The sequence below is a fragment of the Sus scrofa genome, chromosome 13, assembly GCF_000003025.6.
Source record: "Sus scrofa isolate TJ Tabasco breed Duroc chromosome 13, Sscrofa11.1, whole genome shotgun sequence".
Classification (NCBI taxonomy): Eukaryota; Metazoa; Chordata; class Mammalia; order Artiodactyla; family Suidae; genus Sus; species Sus scrofa.
Window position 1 is genome coordinate 69,060,277 of NC_010455.5, and position 19,107 is coordinate 69,079,383.

Consider the following 19,107-nt stretch of genomic DNA (forward strand, 5'->3'; position numbering starts at 1 on the left):
AGTTCTGAGGATTCCCTCTAGGTAGCAACTGGGACAGGACCAGAACCCAGGGGTCTTCCAGGGCTTAACCTGTGGCTGTAAACAGGCCCTGTGGTTTCTGTAATATCATGCCCTTAATCTGTATCAGTGAGGTGGCCTACCCTGGTCTGAATGAGTACTCCATATGGATATTATTTCTATCTGCATGTGATGGAAACAAGGGGAAAGGACATACCTTTGGAGAACTAAGGGTGGTCTAAAATGAACACAGTGTGACATATGAAACACAAAAAAGAGACCAGCTTCTATCTTGAGCACAGATTATGACTCAAAGCATTTAGTCCTTTGAGAATTTGCTAACTACTACTTTTTTTTTTTTTTTGTCTTTTTAGGGCTGCACCTGCGGCATATGGAGGTTCCCAGGCTAGGGGTCCATTCGGAGCTGTAGTGGCTGGCCTACGCCAGAGCCACAGCAACACTGGATCTGAGCCGCGTCTTTGACATACACCACAGCTCACGGCAACGCCGGATCCTTAATCCGCTGAGCAAGGCCAGGGATTGAACCCGAATCCTCATGGATGTTAGTCAGGTTCGTTAACCTCTGAGCCACGATAGGAACTCCCCTGTTTCACGTTTAAGTTCACCCTCATTCAGACATTTGCTGATTCATAAAAAATGTAACAGACAGGTTTACCTGGATTTATTTCCAGTCTAATCTGTCCATAGCAATTGCTCAGATAAGTGTGTTCAAAGTCAAATAGCTACAGGTGTTCCTGTTGTGGCTCAGAGGGCTAAGAACCTGACATAGCTCTGTGAGGATGCAGGTTCAATCCCTGGCCTTGCTTAGTGGGTTAAGGATCCGGCGCTGCCACAAACTGTAGTGTAAGTTGCAGATGTGGCTTGGATTCGGTGTTGCTATGGCTGTTATCCGGTGTTACACAGGCCAGCGGCTGCAGCTTCAATTAGACCCCTAGCCTGGGAACTTTCATATGCTGTAGGTGCAGCCATTAGGTGGGATGCTTTAAAAGCTTGGGCTTCATTTGAAAGCCAAAGACTGGAGGACTCCAGTAATCATCACCCCAATTAAAACACTTTATTGGTGTATCATCTTGGGTGTCATCTAACTTTGCTGTGTCTCTATTTTGCTCTCAATGATCAGAACTCACACAAACAGCACATAATGTCTCAAGTGCTATAAAGTCTCTATAGAAAGACACTCTACAAAGACCTTTTAAAGGTACTCCCTAGTATCCAAAGGAAGGGGAACCTAAACATAAGTAATTTAGGATCTGAACTGCATGTAACTTACCTATATCGCTCCTCCTGTAAGGCCTGCATTATTAATGAATAGTCTCTCTGGTAATGTTCCTTGAGGGTCTCAAAGGATTCCTCTAGTCTGGCCTGGGTTTCCCGGATCTCCTGGATCTCATGGAGTAGTGCATCGAATCCTGAGCTCTGCATGTCCAGGGTGTTTGTCTTGGAGCTGGACGCTCCTACAGCGATGCCTCCAGTGGTGCTGTTGGCTCCCACTGAGCCTGAAGTGGCACTAGAACAATCTTCCTCACTACCATATTTGGGGCTCGACTGGAAGTTTGAAATCACTCCCAAAGCCTTCCCCCCATCATCCACTTGCCCCTCCTCTAAAGAGTCCTTCAGGTTAGGGATATTGTCCGCACTGCCAAACTTATTCCGAATTAATGAAGCAATCTCTCTGGGCTTTGAGACCACAGCCCCTGCTGCTGAATGTGTTGCCTGGGAGAAGCTGGAGAGTCCACCTTTGACACTGTCCACTACACCTTCACTGAAGCCAGTCACCTTCGCCCCCACATCCTTCAGACCCTGGTGCATGTCCCTGAAGACGTCCTTTGGCTGCCGGGGTATCCCATTCTGCTCCACCTCTCGGAGCTTCCTGTGGTAGTGCTCAAGCTTCTTCTGTAGTTGGAGGATGGTCTGGGCAGATTTCTGGTTCTTCTTCTCAAAGACCTGCTTGATACGGGCAGCCTGCTGCTTGTCTGCACTGTTGGCAAGCTTCAGATACTCAGCAACGTTGTCGTCCCGGGCTGTCTGTGCAATCTTGATTTGTTCTGTTAGCTTCAGGATCTTCTGCTGCAAGTGAGCAATAGCAGCCTTTGTGCGCTGAGGGTCTGGTGTTCCATCCACAGAGTCTGTGTGGAGGCTGCCATCAGTGCTGGAGGCCACTGCACTGGAAGTCTGGGCGAGGCTGCTTACCTCCAACCGCTCGATCTAGCGTAAAAGCAAGAGGTGGATGTTAGAAGGAGCCTAAGAGGACTAGCTCTCCAGAATCAATGGGTCCAAATGTACTGAACATTTACCTCCTCAGCACGTATAGCTGACCTAATTCCTCCTGTCCTGTACAATTCCTTGTAAGTGTCCCTCTTGGACACTGTCCTCATATAAGTACATTTAGCAAAACAGATATATGGAAAAAAGATTCTCATGCAAAGTAAACTGTAATCCTCTTCCTTTGCTAGAGGATTTATTACAGTATTTCTTTAAATAACAAAGCTCCCTTACTGAGTGTAAAGCATTAATTCACATTCTCTACACATACTTTTGTTCAGAAGCACATCTATGTACAACAAGGTACATATGCATTTCAACTTAATTACATGAAAAGCATAAAATTAAGAATACACTGAATTCCAATTCATGCACTTAGATTATGGTCACCTGAAAATGTTGGCTAGTAATTTAAGTAGCTAGATATAAAAATCCCATTTTATCACTGTATCTTTTTATTCAAATCATACCAAGCGTGATGTAATCATTTTCTTCCAGTAGGGACAGTTAATTGGTATCTGGAGACAAGTGACAGTAAGAACGAGACAGTACTGTTGAAAGTGCACGCATGAATGTGCTCTTGAGAGTTAAAATCCCAGATCACAAGTAACTGTGATAAATGTGGGAAAGATAACATGTATAGTCAGGGACAGGGACAGTAAGAGATAAGTAATTAGACAAGCCAATGATAAAGTTCAGGCCTTTTGAAACTCAAATTTTTGTGAGTTCCATCCAGTAAAAGATCTTTATTAAGCAAGGACTCACTCCAAAGACATACAAAGACTAAGAACTTCTGGTATGCGTAAGCAATCATTCAAGGGAGTTGAAGAAAAAGACAAATTGTTCAGATGTGAAAACTTAATACTGCAAAGCCATTAGCCAAAGCTAAGGGGAGGTCACGTTTCCCTAACCCAGGAAAAAAAGTACTTCAGGAAGATGACCTGGGTGCAGCCTGTGGTGGTGAATTAGGGTAAGGCCCATGGAAGAAGACTTTAGAAACTGCTCTCTATGGAGCAGTAACAGTAATAAATAATAATAAAAAAACCCCCACCATCTCATGGTAATAATAATACTGAGAGTGACAATTTACAAGTTTACCATTCTGGAGATTAAGAGTACTCTTTTTCTTGATTCTCAAACCCTAACCTGCTACCAGCAGCAATTTGCTAGAAAGAACTGTATAAAGGTTACAGTTAAAAGGTTGAATTAATTAATTCTGTAATGACAATAATATACCAAATATGAAATATTTATGAAAGGCTGATAATTAACTTGTTGGTCTAAGATGCATTCTCTTTTGTCATCGTGGTTGTATCTCATCCATTTGCTGTGTGAGCAGGGACTACGCTGACATCTAACTTCAAAACACCTGTAGTACATTACTGGATTCAATATATTTCTACCGATGTGAATAAAAACAATACGATTTTCCTTCTTGATGAACATCTGAGAAATACCATACATTTAAATAAAAGCAAAAAATAACTGAAAACTGAAATGAATAACAAAAATGACTAATAAAACTCTGCAGCATAGTTAAGGGTTTGCACAATAACTATTTTGTCACTTCTCCATCTGCCCTGTTCATCTCTAGGTGCAGGCTAACAAGCAGTGAAAGAGCCATAGGGAAAGCAGCAGAGGGAGGATGAACCAGAGTTCCAGATAACCAAGTTGCCAAGAATTGTAACAGACGCTCCTGGAAACCTACTCTCTTCGGTGCCTGAGGCTTGCTCACTCAGGTTGTACAAAGTGCCCACTGTGTGATTTTCTTTCTGAATGGGATTTCAGATCCCATAACTAATGTGTATAATATGACCCTGACTGTGTACATGTTTAACAGCTCAAAATCTACCACAGTATGAAAGGAAAGCAAATATGAAATACTGCTAGATCTAAGACTTCAAGCTTATGCATGGTCTAGTTTTCTTAGGTTCTTTCTTATTAATTTGAATATCAACTTATATGCATTCTGTTGTCTGAAGAAGACGTGTAGACATGGAGGTCATATTTAACTGTTACTCTGGGAGGACATAAATTGATCATACTGCTAAAAAGAAGGCTTTGGGACTAGAATTAAGGTTGGATTACATCTCTAAAATTGAAAAAAAAAACTCAAAATAAAGTTTCAATATAATTATTTACAAATGATCTTAGTTTAGATGTAATTTTATTTCCCTACACAGTAACTAAAGAAATAAGCCAGACTGTCTTTACAGTCCTACCTGGGCTGTTTGGAGCCACACTATTTCCTTTCAGTATGCGACTCCCACTTAGAAACATCAACATGCCTGCAAGGGCACAGTTGACAGAACCCACTGTCCTAAGCTTTGGGAAAGAAAGCTAACCCACGCCTCCAGCAGGAGGATAGTTTAACACTTGAAACCATGAATCACTGGATTACTCAGTAACTCCTTCCAATTTTGGCAGACACTATTCTTAAAAAGGAAGGAGAGAGAAGAGAGGGAGAAATAGGCAGAGGAGTGGGTAGGGCAAAAGAGAGGAGAGAAAAAGATATACTCAATTACAGAATTACTGAACAGGGCTGTGAATACTTTCTCGGTATCTTTTGAGCTGTGAACAAAGTCCACGGTGGCCTGAATACTCAGCACTGGTACCGCCTGATTTAGCCATGAGCTGTATACGTACCAACTGGAAAATTCTCTTTTCCGATAGCTTTTGCTAGCACACTTGGCTATCCACATATAATATAAAATTAGATTCCTACTTCACTCAAGACAAACAACTATATTGCAAATGTGAAGAGCTAATTTTAAACCTTTTAGAAGCAGTACTGGAAAATAGCAAATAGTTTTCTTATACAGGAAAAGGCACAGCTCAGAAAAACAAGACTATTAAGCCTGGCTATATTTACTATAGCAGTGAAGCAAGGATTCTGGCATAAACTGAGGAGGTTCAAATTTGGCTTTGCTACTTACTAGCCATGTAACCTTAGGCAAGTTACTTAACCTCTGTATCCAGTTCATCAACTGTAAAATAGGGATAGTACCAATGCCCATTTTCAGAAGACTGCTGTGATGATGAAGTGAGTCAATAAACACATAAGCTATCAAAACAGTACTGGGTACAAAGTAAGCTATTAGTACTGGCTATTCTTTTTGTACCATGTAAGTGGCTCCTTTTTTTTCTCCCCTTTTTTATGGCCACACTTGCGGCATATGGAAATTCCTGGGCTAGGGGTTGAATCAGAGCTGCAGCTGCCACCCTACACCACAGTCACAGCAGTGCCAGATCTGAGCCACATCTGCGACCTATGCTATAGCTCATGGCAATGCGGGATCCTTAACCCACTGAGGGAGGCCAGGGATGGAACTCGCATCCTCATGGATACAAGTCGGGTTCTTAACCTGCTGAGCCACAATGGGAACTCCTAAATGGTTCTTTTTAAAAAACTCAAACATTAAAGATTCCAGAATATACTTCTATCCAAGATCTTACACATTGCAGGTATAAATAAGGAGTACAAAGAGTTCAAACAAAAGAATAATGTAATTCAACATTACATAAAGTAACAACAGTCACCTTTCTTGCTAACTGGTCATGTGGTTAGGCAGCTATTGTCTACTGCCTGATCTTCCAGTTCTCCCAACAACCCTATAAAGTAGGCATTGTTTTCACTAATTTACAAATGACTGACTTCGAGGTATCCCTCTTACCTTATCACAATCTGACAGTAGCAGCAGCAATATCACCTTCACAACAGGGCTTCCTATGACCAGATCCTAAAGGGCTTTCATGTCTAATCACACCTGCCAGTGTAGCAACTTCCAGCCCATCTACTGCTGAGGTTAGAACTAGTATAGAAACTAGCACAGAATCAGTATAGAAAAAGCCATGACCAAAAGTCAGTCAGTTAAATATATTTTGACTACTTATTATAAGTTAGGGAACATGCTACAAAGCTGGGAGACATGGTCAGAAGCCAAGATTAATAGCTAACTGTTGCTAAAAGAAGCTGACTATACTGTTCTGCTTAAACTCTGTCTCTTACTATTAAAAATCATTGTTGGAGTTCCCATCATGCCTCAGCAGAAATGAATCTAACTAGCATTCATGAGGACACAGGTTTGAACCCTGGCCTCGCTCAGTGGGTAAAGGACCTGGTGTTGCCGTGAGCTGTGGGTATAGGTTGCAGACTCGGCTCAGATCCCAAGTTGCTGTGACTGCAGCACAGGCCGGCAGCTACAGTTCCAACTGGACCCTTAACCTGGGAACCTCCATATGTCACAACTGTGGTCCTCAAAAGACAGACAAAAAAAAAAAAAAAGTAAAAATAATTCATTGTTAAAGTTATCTATTATTTTGTTATCTATTATCTGATTGGCCAAAGAGAAAATTTCAACATTTACACCTCAAAACACCAATTAGCTAAGGACAGAATTGGAGCCACGTAGGGCAGAGTATTTCATAAAGCTTTATAATGGCTTTCAACTTTTATTTGCAAATATATTAAAGATATGTCTACTCCCTCTCAGTGGATAAAAGTGTTAGAACATGGCAGCACCCAGCTCTGACAACAATTATACGTAAAGGCAATGTGGTGGAAACGGCACGGATGGGAGAAAAAGGACCTGGGTTCAAATCTGACCCATCGGAGTTCCCGTCGTGGCGCAGTGGTTAACAAATCCGACTAGGAACCATGAGGTTGCGGGTTTGGTCCCTGCCCTTGCTCAGTGGGTTAACAATCCGGCGTTGCCGTGAGCTGTGGTGTAGGTTGCAGACGCGGCTCGGATCCCGCGTTGCTGTGGCTCTGGCTTAGGCCGGTCAAAGCAATCTACAGATTCAATGCAATCCCTATCCAATTACCCATGACATTTTTCGCAGAACTAGAACAAACAATCCAAACATTTATATGGAACCACAAAAGACCCAGAATCGCCAAAACAATCCTGAGAAACAAAAACCAAGCAGGAGGCATAACTCTCCCAGACTTCAAGAAATACTACAAAGCCACAGTCATCAAAACAGTGTGGTACTGGTATCAAAACAGACAGACCAATGGAACAGAATAGAGAATCCGGAAATAAACCCTGACACCTATGGTCAATTAATCTTTGACAAGGGAGGCAAGAACATCAAATGGGAAAAGGAAAGTCTATTCAGCAAGCATTGCTGGGAAACCTAGACAGCTGCATGCAAAGCAATGAAACTAGAACACACCCTCACACCATGCACAAAAATAAACTCCAAATGGCTGAAAGACTTAAATATACGACAGGACACCATCAAACTCCTAGAAGAAAACATAGGCAAAACACTCTCTGACATCAACATCATGAATATTTTCTCAGGTCAGTCTCCCAAAGCAATAGAAATTAGAGCAAAAATAAACCCATGGGACCTCATCAAACGGAAAAGCTTTTGCACAGCAAAGGAAACCAAAAAGAAAACAAAAAGACAACTTACAGAATGGGAGAAAATAGTTTCAAATGATGCAACTGACAAGGGCTTAATCTCTAGAATATATAAACAACTTATACAACCCAACAGCAAAAAAGCCAATCAATCAATGGAAAAATGGGCAAAAGACCTGAATAGACATTTCTCCAAAGAAGATATACAGATGGCCAACAAACACATGAAAAAATGCTCAACATCGCTGATTATAAGAGAAATACAAATCAAAACTACCATGAGATATCACCTCACACCAGTCAGAATGGCCATCATTAATAAGTCCACAAATAACAAGTGCTGGAAGGGATGTGGAGAAAAGGGAACCCTCCTGCACTGCTGGTGGGAATGTAAACTGGTACAGCCACTATGGAGAACAGTTTGGAGATACCTTAGAAATCTATAGATACAACTTCCATATGACCCCGCAATCCCACTCTTGGGCATCTATCTGGACAAAACTCTACTTAAAAGAGACACATGCACCTGCATGTTCATTGCAGCACTATTCACAATAGCCAGGACATGGAAACAACCCAATGTCCATCGACAGATGATTGGATTCAGAAGATGTGGTATATATACACAATGGAATACTACTCAGCCATAAAAAAGAATGACATAATGCCATTTGTAGCAACATGGATGGAACTAGACAATCTCATCCTGAGTGAAATGAGCCAGAAAGACAAAGACAAATACCATATGATATCTCTTATAACTGGAATCTAATATCCAGCACAAATGAACATCTCCTCAGAAAAGAAAATCATGGACTTGGAGAAGAGACTTGTGGCTGCCTGATGGGAGGGGGAGGGAGTGGGAGGGATGGGAACTTGGGCTTATCAGACACAACTTAGAATAGATTTACAAGGAGATCCTGCTGAATAGCATTGAGAACTATGTCTAGATACTCATGTTGCAACAGAACAAAGGATGGGGGAAAAAATGTAATTGTAATGTATACATGTAAGGATAACCTGACCCCCTTGCTGTACAGTGGGAAAAAAAAAAAAATCTGACCCATCACCTCACTAGATGTATGTCTTGCTCTGGGCCACCTACTTGTTCTCTTTAAGCCTATATTCTCTCTTCCATACAATGGGGTTATCACTTTCTCCTGAGATTATCTGAAAAGATGTTAAATGTGTGTTATGCCTACTAAACATGGCAAGCATTCAAGAAATCACCTTTTTCTATTCCTTCCTTGGTTTATTACTCAAAATCCAAGTATAATTTTTAACTAAAAAAGATTCAGAGGAGTTCCCGTTGCGGCTCAGTGCTTAATGAATCCGACTAGGAACCATGAGATTGCAGGTTCGATCCCTGTCCTTGCTCAGTGGATTGAGGATCCGGCGTTGCCGTGAGCTGTGGTATAGGTTGCAGACGCAACTCGGATCCGGCCTTGCTGTTGCTGTGGCTGTGGCACAGGCCGGCAGCTGAAGCTCCGATTGGACCCCTAGCCTGGGAACCTCCATGTGCCACGAGTGCGGCCCTAAAAAGAAAAGAAAAGAAAAGAAAAGAAAAGAAAAAAAAAAAAAAGATTCAGAAACCACTGACTTGACATTGCTATCTTCAATAAAAGCGACTGTTCCACTCTGTTTACTTAGTGTGATGAAGTCATCTACGCTTTATAGAGTACTGGCTCTTTCAGGAAACCTCATACTCTGTACACTAAATAATCCACATTATTTCTGAGAAAATGAAGGGAGAATTTTAGGGTAAAAGAAGAGGGTAGAGAGTGAGGAAGTCTTTGTGAACAATCAGAAAATAAACAGAAGCTTGACTATTTTGGTTTTTCTGAAAGTGTTTCTTTTCCAAGGCCAATTTCGTAGAATAAATTGTGCAGGGACCTATGCAAATGGATGCTGGAGCACCTGCAAACCACTGTTCTGCCAGGTATTTTCTGAGAGATACAGTAGCCATGTTTCTGAACCAAAATTGGAGTGTGTGGTTCAAGTCAAGTATGTTTAGTGGGGCAAAAGGTTAGAATATTTGACTTGGGGTAGACTACCCCCTCAAATCCCATACAAATGGTAGTCCCTAGAGATTTTTATTCTTGGTCCTAGGAACTACACGGGAATCTACCTTCTAATCATTAACAAACATGCTCTGGTTGGTCTTACAAGCTTTTCTTTTTCTGCCAGGCAGATTGTGTGGAGGATGTAAAACAGAGGGAAGACCCTCTCCTAGGCGTTTTACAGTTCTGGGTTTGAATTCTGCATCATCTCCTTGAGGCTTGCCTTTGTCACCTCCCCCACATCTCATCCCAAACAAAATGAAAAGAAATCCCATGGTCTATTAACACTTTTTGCAGAAAGCATATCTTAATCATGACAATGCATTCTACTTATCTCCAAAATCTCACTGTAGAAATGAATGCCCCTCCCTCCTCACAGTAAGCACAACTCTGTTGAGCAAATTCCTTATGTGCAATTCTGACCTGATTTTCAGTTTGCTGTGCCATGAAATGGAGAGGAGATCTCAAGTGGGTGTAATAGAAAATAAAAATGGACTAAGTTCCACTAGCTCACAGTCAGCAAACCTTTTTTCTAAGCATTCCATTTTCTACTTTGGAGCTAAAACCAAGATTCAACTTACAGTCTAAAAAACAGGCCTTTCAGTTGTCATAAAATTTTTTCTCATTGATAAATAATTCTTATACAAACCAAAGTATTTTTAAGTTCTAGGAATCATCTTTGCTTTTTTTTTTTTTTTTTTTTTTTTGGCCAACCCCACAGTGTATGAAGTTCCCAGGCCAGGACAGAACCCAAGCCACTGCTGCAGTAACAATGCTGGATCCTTAACTTCCTGTGCCACAAGAAAACTCTACCTTGGAACTTTTTAATATAGAACTTTGGTACATAGAACAACTCTAGGGTCTATGGAGATGTGTCTGGACCACCACAAAAGTGAATAGTGAGCAGGGCTCCTGGAACCCTGATTGACTCTTCTTTTATCTATCTTATGTGAGTATTCCAGGAAATTTTTGCTTCGGAAAAGAAAAGGAAACAATGTTTTATTGCTGGTTTTAAAACAGTTTGACAGGGATACAAGCAAGGATGGTTCAACATCTGCAAATCAATTCATGTGACTGACCACTCTAACAAAATGAAAGATAAAAAATCGTATGATAGTATCAATAGATGCAGAAAAAGCATTTGATAGGATTCAACATCCATTTATGATAAAAATTCTCAATAAAATGAGTATAAAGGGAACATACCTCAACATAATAAAGACCTTATAGACAAACCCATCTACTCATCAGTGGAAAAAAAGAAACCTAACCCTCGAATATCAGGAAAAGACGCCCACTCTTGCTGCTCTTATTCAACATGACATTGGAAATTCTAGTCAAAAAATTATAGCCAGAAAATTAATAAGAAAGAGAAATAGAAAGCATCCAAAAGATGCTACCAAAAAACTACTAGAATAAATGAATACAGTAAATTTGCAGGTTACAAAATCAGTAATCAAAAATCTGCTGCTTTTCTATATACTAATAATGAACTAGCAGAAAGAGAAATTAAGAAAACAATCCCATTTTTGATCACAACTAAATATAAAATACTCAGGAATAAATTTAACCCAAGAGCTTAAAGACCTGTACACTGAAAGCTTATAAAATGTTGCTGAAAGAAATTAAAGAAGACACAAAGAAATGGAAAAGCATTCCATTCTCAAGGATTGAAAGAATTAACACTGTTGAAATGTCCGTATCACCTAAAGCAACCTACAGATTCAATGTAATTCCTATCAAAATCCCAAAGACATTTTTCACAGAAACTGAACAAAAAATCCTAACATTTGTATAGAACCACAAAAGACCCTTAATAGCCAAAGTGACCCTGAGAAGAAAGAACAAAGCTGGAAGTATCACAAAGATGACTGCAAGTTATACTACAAAGCTTCAACAACCAAAACAACATGGTATTGGCAGAAAAACACACACACAGATCAACAGGACAGAATTGAGAGCCCAGAAGTAAACCCATACATGTAAAAACAATTTATGACAAAGGAACAAAGAATATACAACGGAGAAAGGACAGCTTCTTCAATAAATGGTGGTGGGAAAACTGGACAGCCACACGCAAAAGAATGAAACCAGAACTATGTTATACCATTACACAAATATTAATTCAAAATGGATTAAAGACTTGAGTGTAAGGGCTAAAACCACAAAAATCCTAGAAGAAAACATAGGCTATATGTTCTAACATCAGTCTTAGCAATGTCTTTTGGATGTTTCCCTCAGGGAAGGGAAACAAAAACAAACAAAAACACATGGGACTACATCAAACTAAAAAGCTTCTGTACACCAAAGGAAGCCATCAACAAAACAAAGGACAACCTAATGAATGGGAGAAAACATTTGCAAATAATATGAACAATAAAGGGTTAATACCTAAAATAAATGAACTCATACAACTCTATAAACAATCTGATCAAAAAATGGGTAGAGGATCTGAAGAGACATTTTTCAAAAGACGTACAGATAACCATACAGACATACATACAGACAGCCGGTAAGCACATGAAAAGATGTTCAAACAACTTCATTACTTAATAGGGAAATGCAAAGCAAAACCACAATATCACAAGAATGGCTATTATCTAAAAGACAAGAAAGGAGTTCCCGTGGCTCAGTGGAGACAAATCTGACTGGCATCCATGAGGACTCAAGTTCAATCCCTGGTCTCACTCAGTGAGTTAGGGATCCGGCGTTGCCGGGAGCTGTGGTTTGAGTTGCAGAGGTGGCTTGGATCTGGCATTGCTGTGGCTACAGCTCCAATTTAACCCCTAGCCTGGGAACCTCCATATGCTGTGGGTTCAGCCCTAAACAAACAAACAAAGAAGACAAGAAATAACAAGTGTTGGTGAGTGGAAAAAAGGGAATCCACTGTTAAGTGGGAATATAAAATGGTTGCAGCCACTATGGAAAACACCAGCGATTCCTCAAAAAAATTAAGAATAGAACTACCATATAATTTAGTTATTCTACTTCTGGGTGTTTACCAGAATAATAGAAAACACTAATTGGAAAAGATATGTGCACCCCTATGTTCATTACAGCATTACTTACAAGCCATTTGTGACAACATGGATGGACCCTCAGTATATTATGCTAAGTGAATAAGTCATATGGAAAAAAGGCAAATACTGTATGATTTCACTCATGTGTGGAATATTTTAAAAAAACTCAAAAAAAATGAACAAACAAAAATAAACAAAAATGAAGAGAAAAGATTTGTGGTTTCCAGAGGGGAAGGGGGTAGGAGGAGAGTGAAAGGGGTTCACCTGTATGGTGCTGGATGGAAACTAAACTTTGGTAGTGAGCAAGATGGAGTGTATACAGAACACCGAATACAGAATACAACGTTATACCCATGAAACTTATGCAATGTTATAAATAAACTAATGTTATCTCAATTAAAACATACAGACACACAAAACCACACTTTTAAAAAAGTCTGAAAAACACTGATATTCAAGTGATACTCATGACAATAATCCTGGTCACTTCTGAATTTGGCAATACAGTCTAGTTTGTCTCAAACTTTCTTTTTCTGCTAAGAACTACTTAAGAACCCATTCTCTTTTCTACCACTGGCACTTTTCAGCTCCATCTTCATAAGTAACAAAGTTTTAAAATCATTTCATGGTGATAATGCATATATGACAATTGACTAAAATGTGAATTCTGACAGGGTTTGCTCACTAGCTTTGAAGCTAAAGATATTACCATGTGCCTCAGCAAAATGACAAACAAAACAAACCCAAACAAACAAACGAACAAAAAACTATGTCATGGATCACTTGGGAATAATGCAAACCTTAAATTTAAATCCACACAGGCTAAGGGTGGCAACTGAAACTTGGTTCTCCTGATCTGTCCGTTGTTTCACACTTTCAGGTTTCTGCCCACACGGCTCCCTCAGCCAGTCCTGGGCATGTTCTCCTTTCCTTTTCTGACTAAAGAAAACTCACCTCAGGCATAATCTCCTTCAGGAAATCTTTCCTGACAACCTCCCTCTCCCAGCTAAATTAATGACTCTGCCTTTATGTTCCCATATATCTATGTATCTGTATCACTGTCCTTATCACATTATGCTGAAATGACTGCTTGAGTGCAGTGCCTCCACTGACAGTCCCAAAAGCAGAGATCATGTCACATTCATCTTTTGCCCCAAGAAGCTACCACAATGCCTTGTACAAAATAGATATTCAGCAAATGTTTAATATAAATGCTCACCAGCTCTCCTCAACATCATCCTTTTAGATCTTACACACTATAGTGACTGAGCCTGTGTTACTGTGAATGGAACAAAGGCCCAGGATTCTTATGAGAAAAATAGCTTCCAAAAGCTGATACTCATCCCTCCAAGGCTGCTGAGGAAAAACTACAGACTGAATTGACTGTCAGTTTAGATTATTAACATTTTATCCAGCTTACCCTACTTCAACCCAACAGCAAAATATCCATTATGGAATCTAGGGCTATTGCTCAGAATTGCTTTGTCACAGGAGGGCTGTTTTCCTGGTTTACATGAAGCACATCATTGAAGATTAGCACTGCCAGATGTACTTCAGGCCTGATGTTTGGATTTAATGAACTCACGAGTTAGATGATTTACCGTTTTTTTAACAAAACTTTGCAAAATGTCTACTATACACAAGGGCCTATGTTAAGCACTAGAGGTATCACACCAAAAAACAAAGCAAAACAAAACAAATCAAAGAAAAAAAAAAAAGAAAAAGCAAAGGAAAAAAAACTTCATAAGGAGCCTACAATCACAGCATTGATGGTGTAAATATAAAATAATAAAATAATATGCTGCTTTGTTATAGTTAGAAGTTACTTTTACAGGCACAGATTCTTTGAGCTAGAAAGGAACCTAAGAGGTCATCCAGTTAACATTTACTTTATAGATGAGTAGCAGATTTTAATAAATCTAATCCTAATAAATAAGGGACAGGAGTTCCTTTGTGGTGCAGTGGGTTAAGGATCCAGCATTTTCACTGCAACAGTTCAGGTCGCTGCTTTGGCAATGGTTCAGTCCCTGGCCCAGGAATTTCCCGCATGCCACAGGCAAGGCCCCCCCCCCAAAAAATTCAAGTAGAGACTTAATGCTTCCATGTTAAGAATGTGATATGAGGGAGTTCCCATAGTGGCTCAGTGGTTAACGAACCCGACTAGCATCCATGAGGACGTGGGTTTGATCCCTGGCCTCACTCAGTGGGTTAAGGATCTGGTGTTGCTGTGGCTGTGGTGTCGGCCAGTGGCTACAGCTCTGATTGGATTCCTAGCCTGGGAACATCCATATGCTGCAGATTCCACCCTAAAAAGACCAAAAAAAAAAAAAAAAAAAAAAAAAGAAAGAATGTGATATGAGGTTATTCCGATTGACAGTTGGAAGTTTCTTTCTAATTTTAAGGTTTTAACTTTTGTTAAAAAGAAACAGTGCCCAAAACAACAGAAATAAAAGCAAAAATAAACCAGTGGGACCTAATCAAACTGACAAGCTTTTACACAGCAAAGGAAACCAAAAAGAAAACCAAAAGACAACTTACAGAGTGGGAGAAAATAGTTTCAAATGATGCAGCTGACAAGGGCTTAATCTCTAAAATACACAAATAACTTATATAACTCAACAGCAAAAAAAGCCAACAACCCAATGGAAAAATGGGCAAAAGACCTGAATAGATATTTCTGCAAGGAGGATGTACAGATGGCCAACAAGCACATGAAAAAATGCTCAACATTCCTGTTTATTAGAGAAATAAAAATCAAAACTGCCACGAGATACCACCTCACACCAGTCAGAATAGCCATCATTAATAAGTTCACAAATAATAAATGCTGGAGGGGGTGTGGGAAAAGAGGGAAAAGGGAACCCTCTTGCACTGCTGGTGGGAATGTAAGCTGGTACCACCACCATGGAGAACAGTATGGAGGTACCTTAGAAATCTATACATAGAACTACCATATGATCCAGCAATTCCACTCTTGGGCATATATCCGGAAAAAACTTTCCTTGAAAAAGACATATGCACCCACATGTTCATTGCATCACTATTCACAATAGCCAAGACATGGAATCAACCCAAATGTCCATCAACAGTTGATTGGATTAGGAAGATGTGGTATATACACACAATGTAATACTTACTACTTAGCCATAAATAAGAATAAAATAATGCCATTTGCAGCAACATGGATGGAACTAGAGACTCTCATAGTGAGTGAAGTAAGTCAGAAAGAAAAAGACAAATACCATATGATACCACTTATATCTGGAATCTAATGTACAGCACAAATGAACCTTTCCACAGAAAAGAAAATCATGGACTTGGAGAATAGACTTGTGATTGCCAAGGGGGAGGGGGAAGGGGAGGGAGTGGGACGGACTGGGAGCTTGGGGTTAATAGATGCAGACTATTACCTCTGGAATGGATTAGCAATGAGATCCTGCTGTGCAGCACTGGGAACTATGTTTAGTCACTTATGATGGAGCATGATAATGGGAGAAAAAAGAATGTATGCATGTATGTGTAACTGGGTCATCATGCTGTACAGTAGAAAAAAAATAAAAAGTAATAATAAAAAAAAAGATACAGTGGCTTGGAGTATGGGTTATTCAAAAATCATTCTCACAAAACCTAAGAATGAAGAATGATTTGTCTGAAGCATGCAGACTGCTAATGCTAAAATTAGTTTCTATTTTTTGAGCAAGTGCTAAAAACCAGCAAGAGAATAAAGTGACATAGAAAAATACATTTTCACTGCTGAGGATTTAAAGATACATATAAAATCCATGCATGGATAAGCCAATTTGTAAAACTGCCACCAATGAGTTCCCCTTTACAAGTTAACTCCATATATATATATATACATACATATATATTTGTGGTTGTTGTTGTTTTGCTTTTTAGGGCCCACCTGTGGCATATGGAAGTTCCCAGGCTAGGGGCTGAATCACAGCTATAGCTGCCAGCCACAGCAACGTGGAATCTGCAGTGCATCTGCGACCTATACCTCAGCTTGAGGCATTGCTGGATCCTTAAACCACTGAACAAGGCCAGGGATCGAACCTGCATCCTCATGGATACTAGTTGGATTTGTTACCGCCGAGCCACGACAAAACTATCCCTACAATACTTTAATGGCACAATCTAATTAAGATAAAAGATTAATTCTATTTATTTCAAGCTATTTTGACAGAACAAAATTCTAAAAAGCAATGAAAGTCTTTGGAAAGCTCCATGTGGTTTGTGATAATCTGGCTCTCTCTGAACTGGCTATCGTTAGGCTTGTGAAGAGCAGAGGCTTAAGGAAGGGCTGTCCAAACTATACATCTCCAATTCCATTTTATGGCTTAATTACTCTTCCTTTTCTTAAAATGGTCTTAAATATCATTTATTTGCTAACATCTTCCAAATATATACATACCATCAGTCCATACTTTGCTTAACTCTAGATTCATATATCTAATTACTTACTCAATATCCCTGCTTCAAATTTACTAGGAATAAAACTAAGTTCCTGACACCCCCCAAATCTGCTCCTCCTGCATGGAGGACTTTTCTCATCTTAGTTAATGGCTACCTAACTGATCCATGTGTTTAGATCCAAAGCCTTAAGAGTCATCTTTGACTCCTCTTTATTTCATATATCTTACCTAGTTAACAAGAGCATTACGACAGCTGCGAATACATACATATACACACATACATATAAGTACATACACAGTACTTGTTATATGCCAGTGTGCCAGGCACTGTTCTAAATCCTTCTTAAGTTTAGTAAATTATTTAATTCCCACAATGACACTACAAGATGAATATTATTATCTCTATTTTACAGCTAAGAAAACTGAAGCATAAAGAATTTAAGTTGTCCAAGATCACAAAATAGGAGTTCCCGTTGTGGCAGCAGTGGTTAATGAATCCGACTAGGAACCATGAGGTTTCGAGTTCAATCCCTGCCCTTGCTCAGTGGGTTAACAATCCGGCATTGCCGTGAGCTGTGGTGTAGGTCGCAGACGCGGCTCGGATCCTGCGTTGCTGTGACTCTGGCGTAGGCTGGCAGCTACAGCTCCGATTGGACCCCTAGCCTGGGAACCTCCATATGCCGCGGGAGCGGCCCAAGAAATGGCAAAAAGACAAAAAAAAAACAAAAAACAAAAACACAAAGTAGAAATAAGAGGCAAAGCCACTGTCTGAATCCAGACAGTCTGGCTACAGAGTCTGTGTTGTTACCTGCTATGCATACTATATTGCTCCAGCAGAATGTTTTGGGCTGTACTTGCTAAAGAGATGCAGAATCTGATTATTTCTCACTATATCCCCACTGTTGTCACGCTGGTATAAGATATTCTCAGCTCTTACCTGGACTTCTGCAATAGTCTCCTAAACTGCAATAATGTTTTTATAATAAATTATCTGCAGAGCAGCCAGAGGGGTCCTTTAGAAACATAAGTCAGATCACAACGGTCTTTGACATCTAAAACATTCCAAGGGCTCCATATCTTAGAGTAAAAGCCAAGTCCTTACAATGGTCTAAATGACTATGATCTGGCACCTGCATCACATCCATAACCTCTGTGGCTTCATTTCCTACTACTCATCTTTTCACTCTACTGCTACCAGCCTCCCTGCTATTCCTGGAATGTACAAATAGACTGTCCAAAATTCAGCAAAGTAGCAGGATATAAGATTAACATTCAGAAATCAGTCACATTTTTGTATACTAACAATGAAATGTTAGAAAAGGAATACAAAATACAATTCTTTTAAAACTGCACCCCCAAAAAAATCAAATACCTGGGAATAAACCTAACCAAGGAGGTAAAAGACTTGTATGCTGAGAAGTATAAAACATTAATCAAGGAAATTAAAGATGTAAAGAAATGGAAAGATATTCCATGCTCCTGGGTTGGAAAAGTTAATATTGTAAAAATGGCCATACCACCCAAAGCAATCTAGAGATTCAATTCAGTTCCTATCAAATTACCCATGACATTTTCTGCAGAACTAGAATAAACAATCCAAAAATTTGTATGGAACCATAAAAGATACAGAATTGCCAAAGCAATCCTGAAGGGAAAAAAAACAAACAGGAGGCATAACTCTCCCAGACTTCAGACAATATTACAAAGCTACAGGCATCAAGACAGTATGGTATTGGTACAAAAAAAGACAAACAAATCAATGGAACAGAATAGAGAACCCAGAAATAAACCGAGACACCTATGATCAATGAATCTTTGACAAAGGAGGAAAGAATATAAAATGGGAAAAAGACAGTCTCTTCAATAAGCGGTACTTTAGGGAAAACTGGACAGCTGCACGTAAATCAATGAAACTAGACCACCACCTCATACCATGCAAAAAAATAAATTCAAAATG

At 39.7% G+C, this 19,107-nt stretch overlaps 1 protein-coding gene across 1 annotated transcript in view; it reads right to left on the minus strand.

The window, feature by feature from the left end:
* The window catches only part of TMCC1 (transmembrane and coiled-coil domain family 1), a gene marked incomplete at its 5' end in the record, with an annotated part of 184,634 nt that overhangs the window by 21,104 nt on the left and 144,423 nt on the right, over positions 1 to 19,107 (minus strand). Inside the window, 1 exon segment of the mRNA NM_001258443.1 lies at positions 1,289 to 2,223. Within this exon segment, the coding sequence (NP_001245372.1) occupies positions 1,289 to 2,223 (935 nt within the window).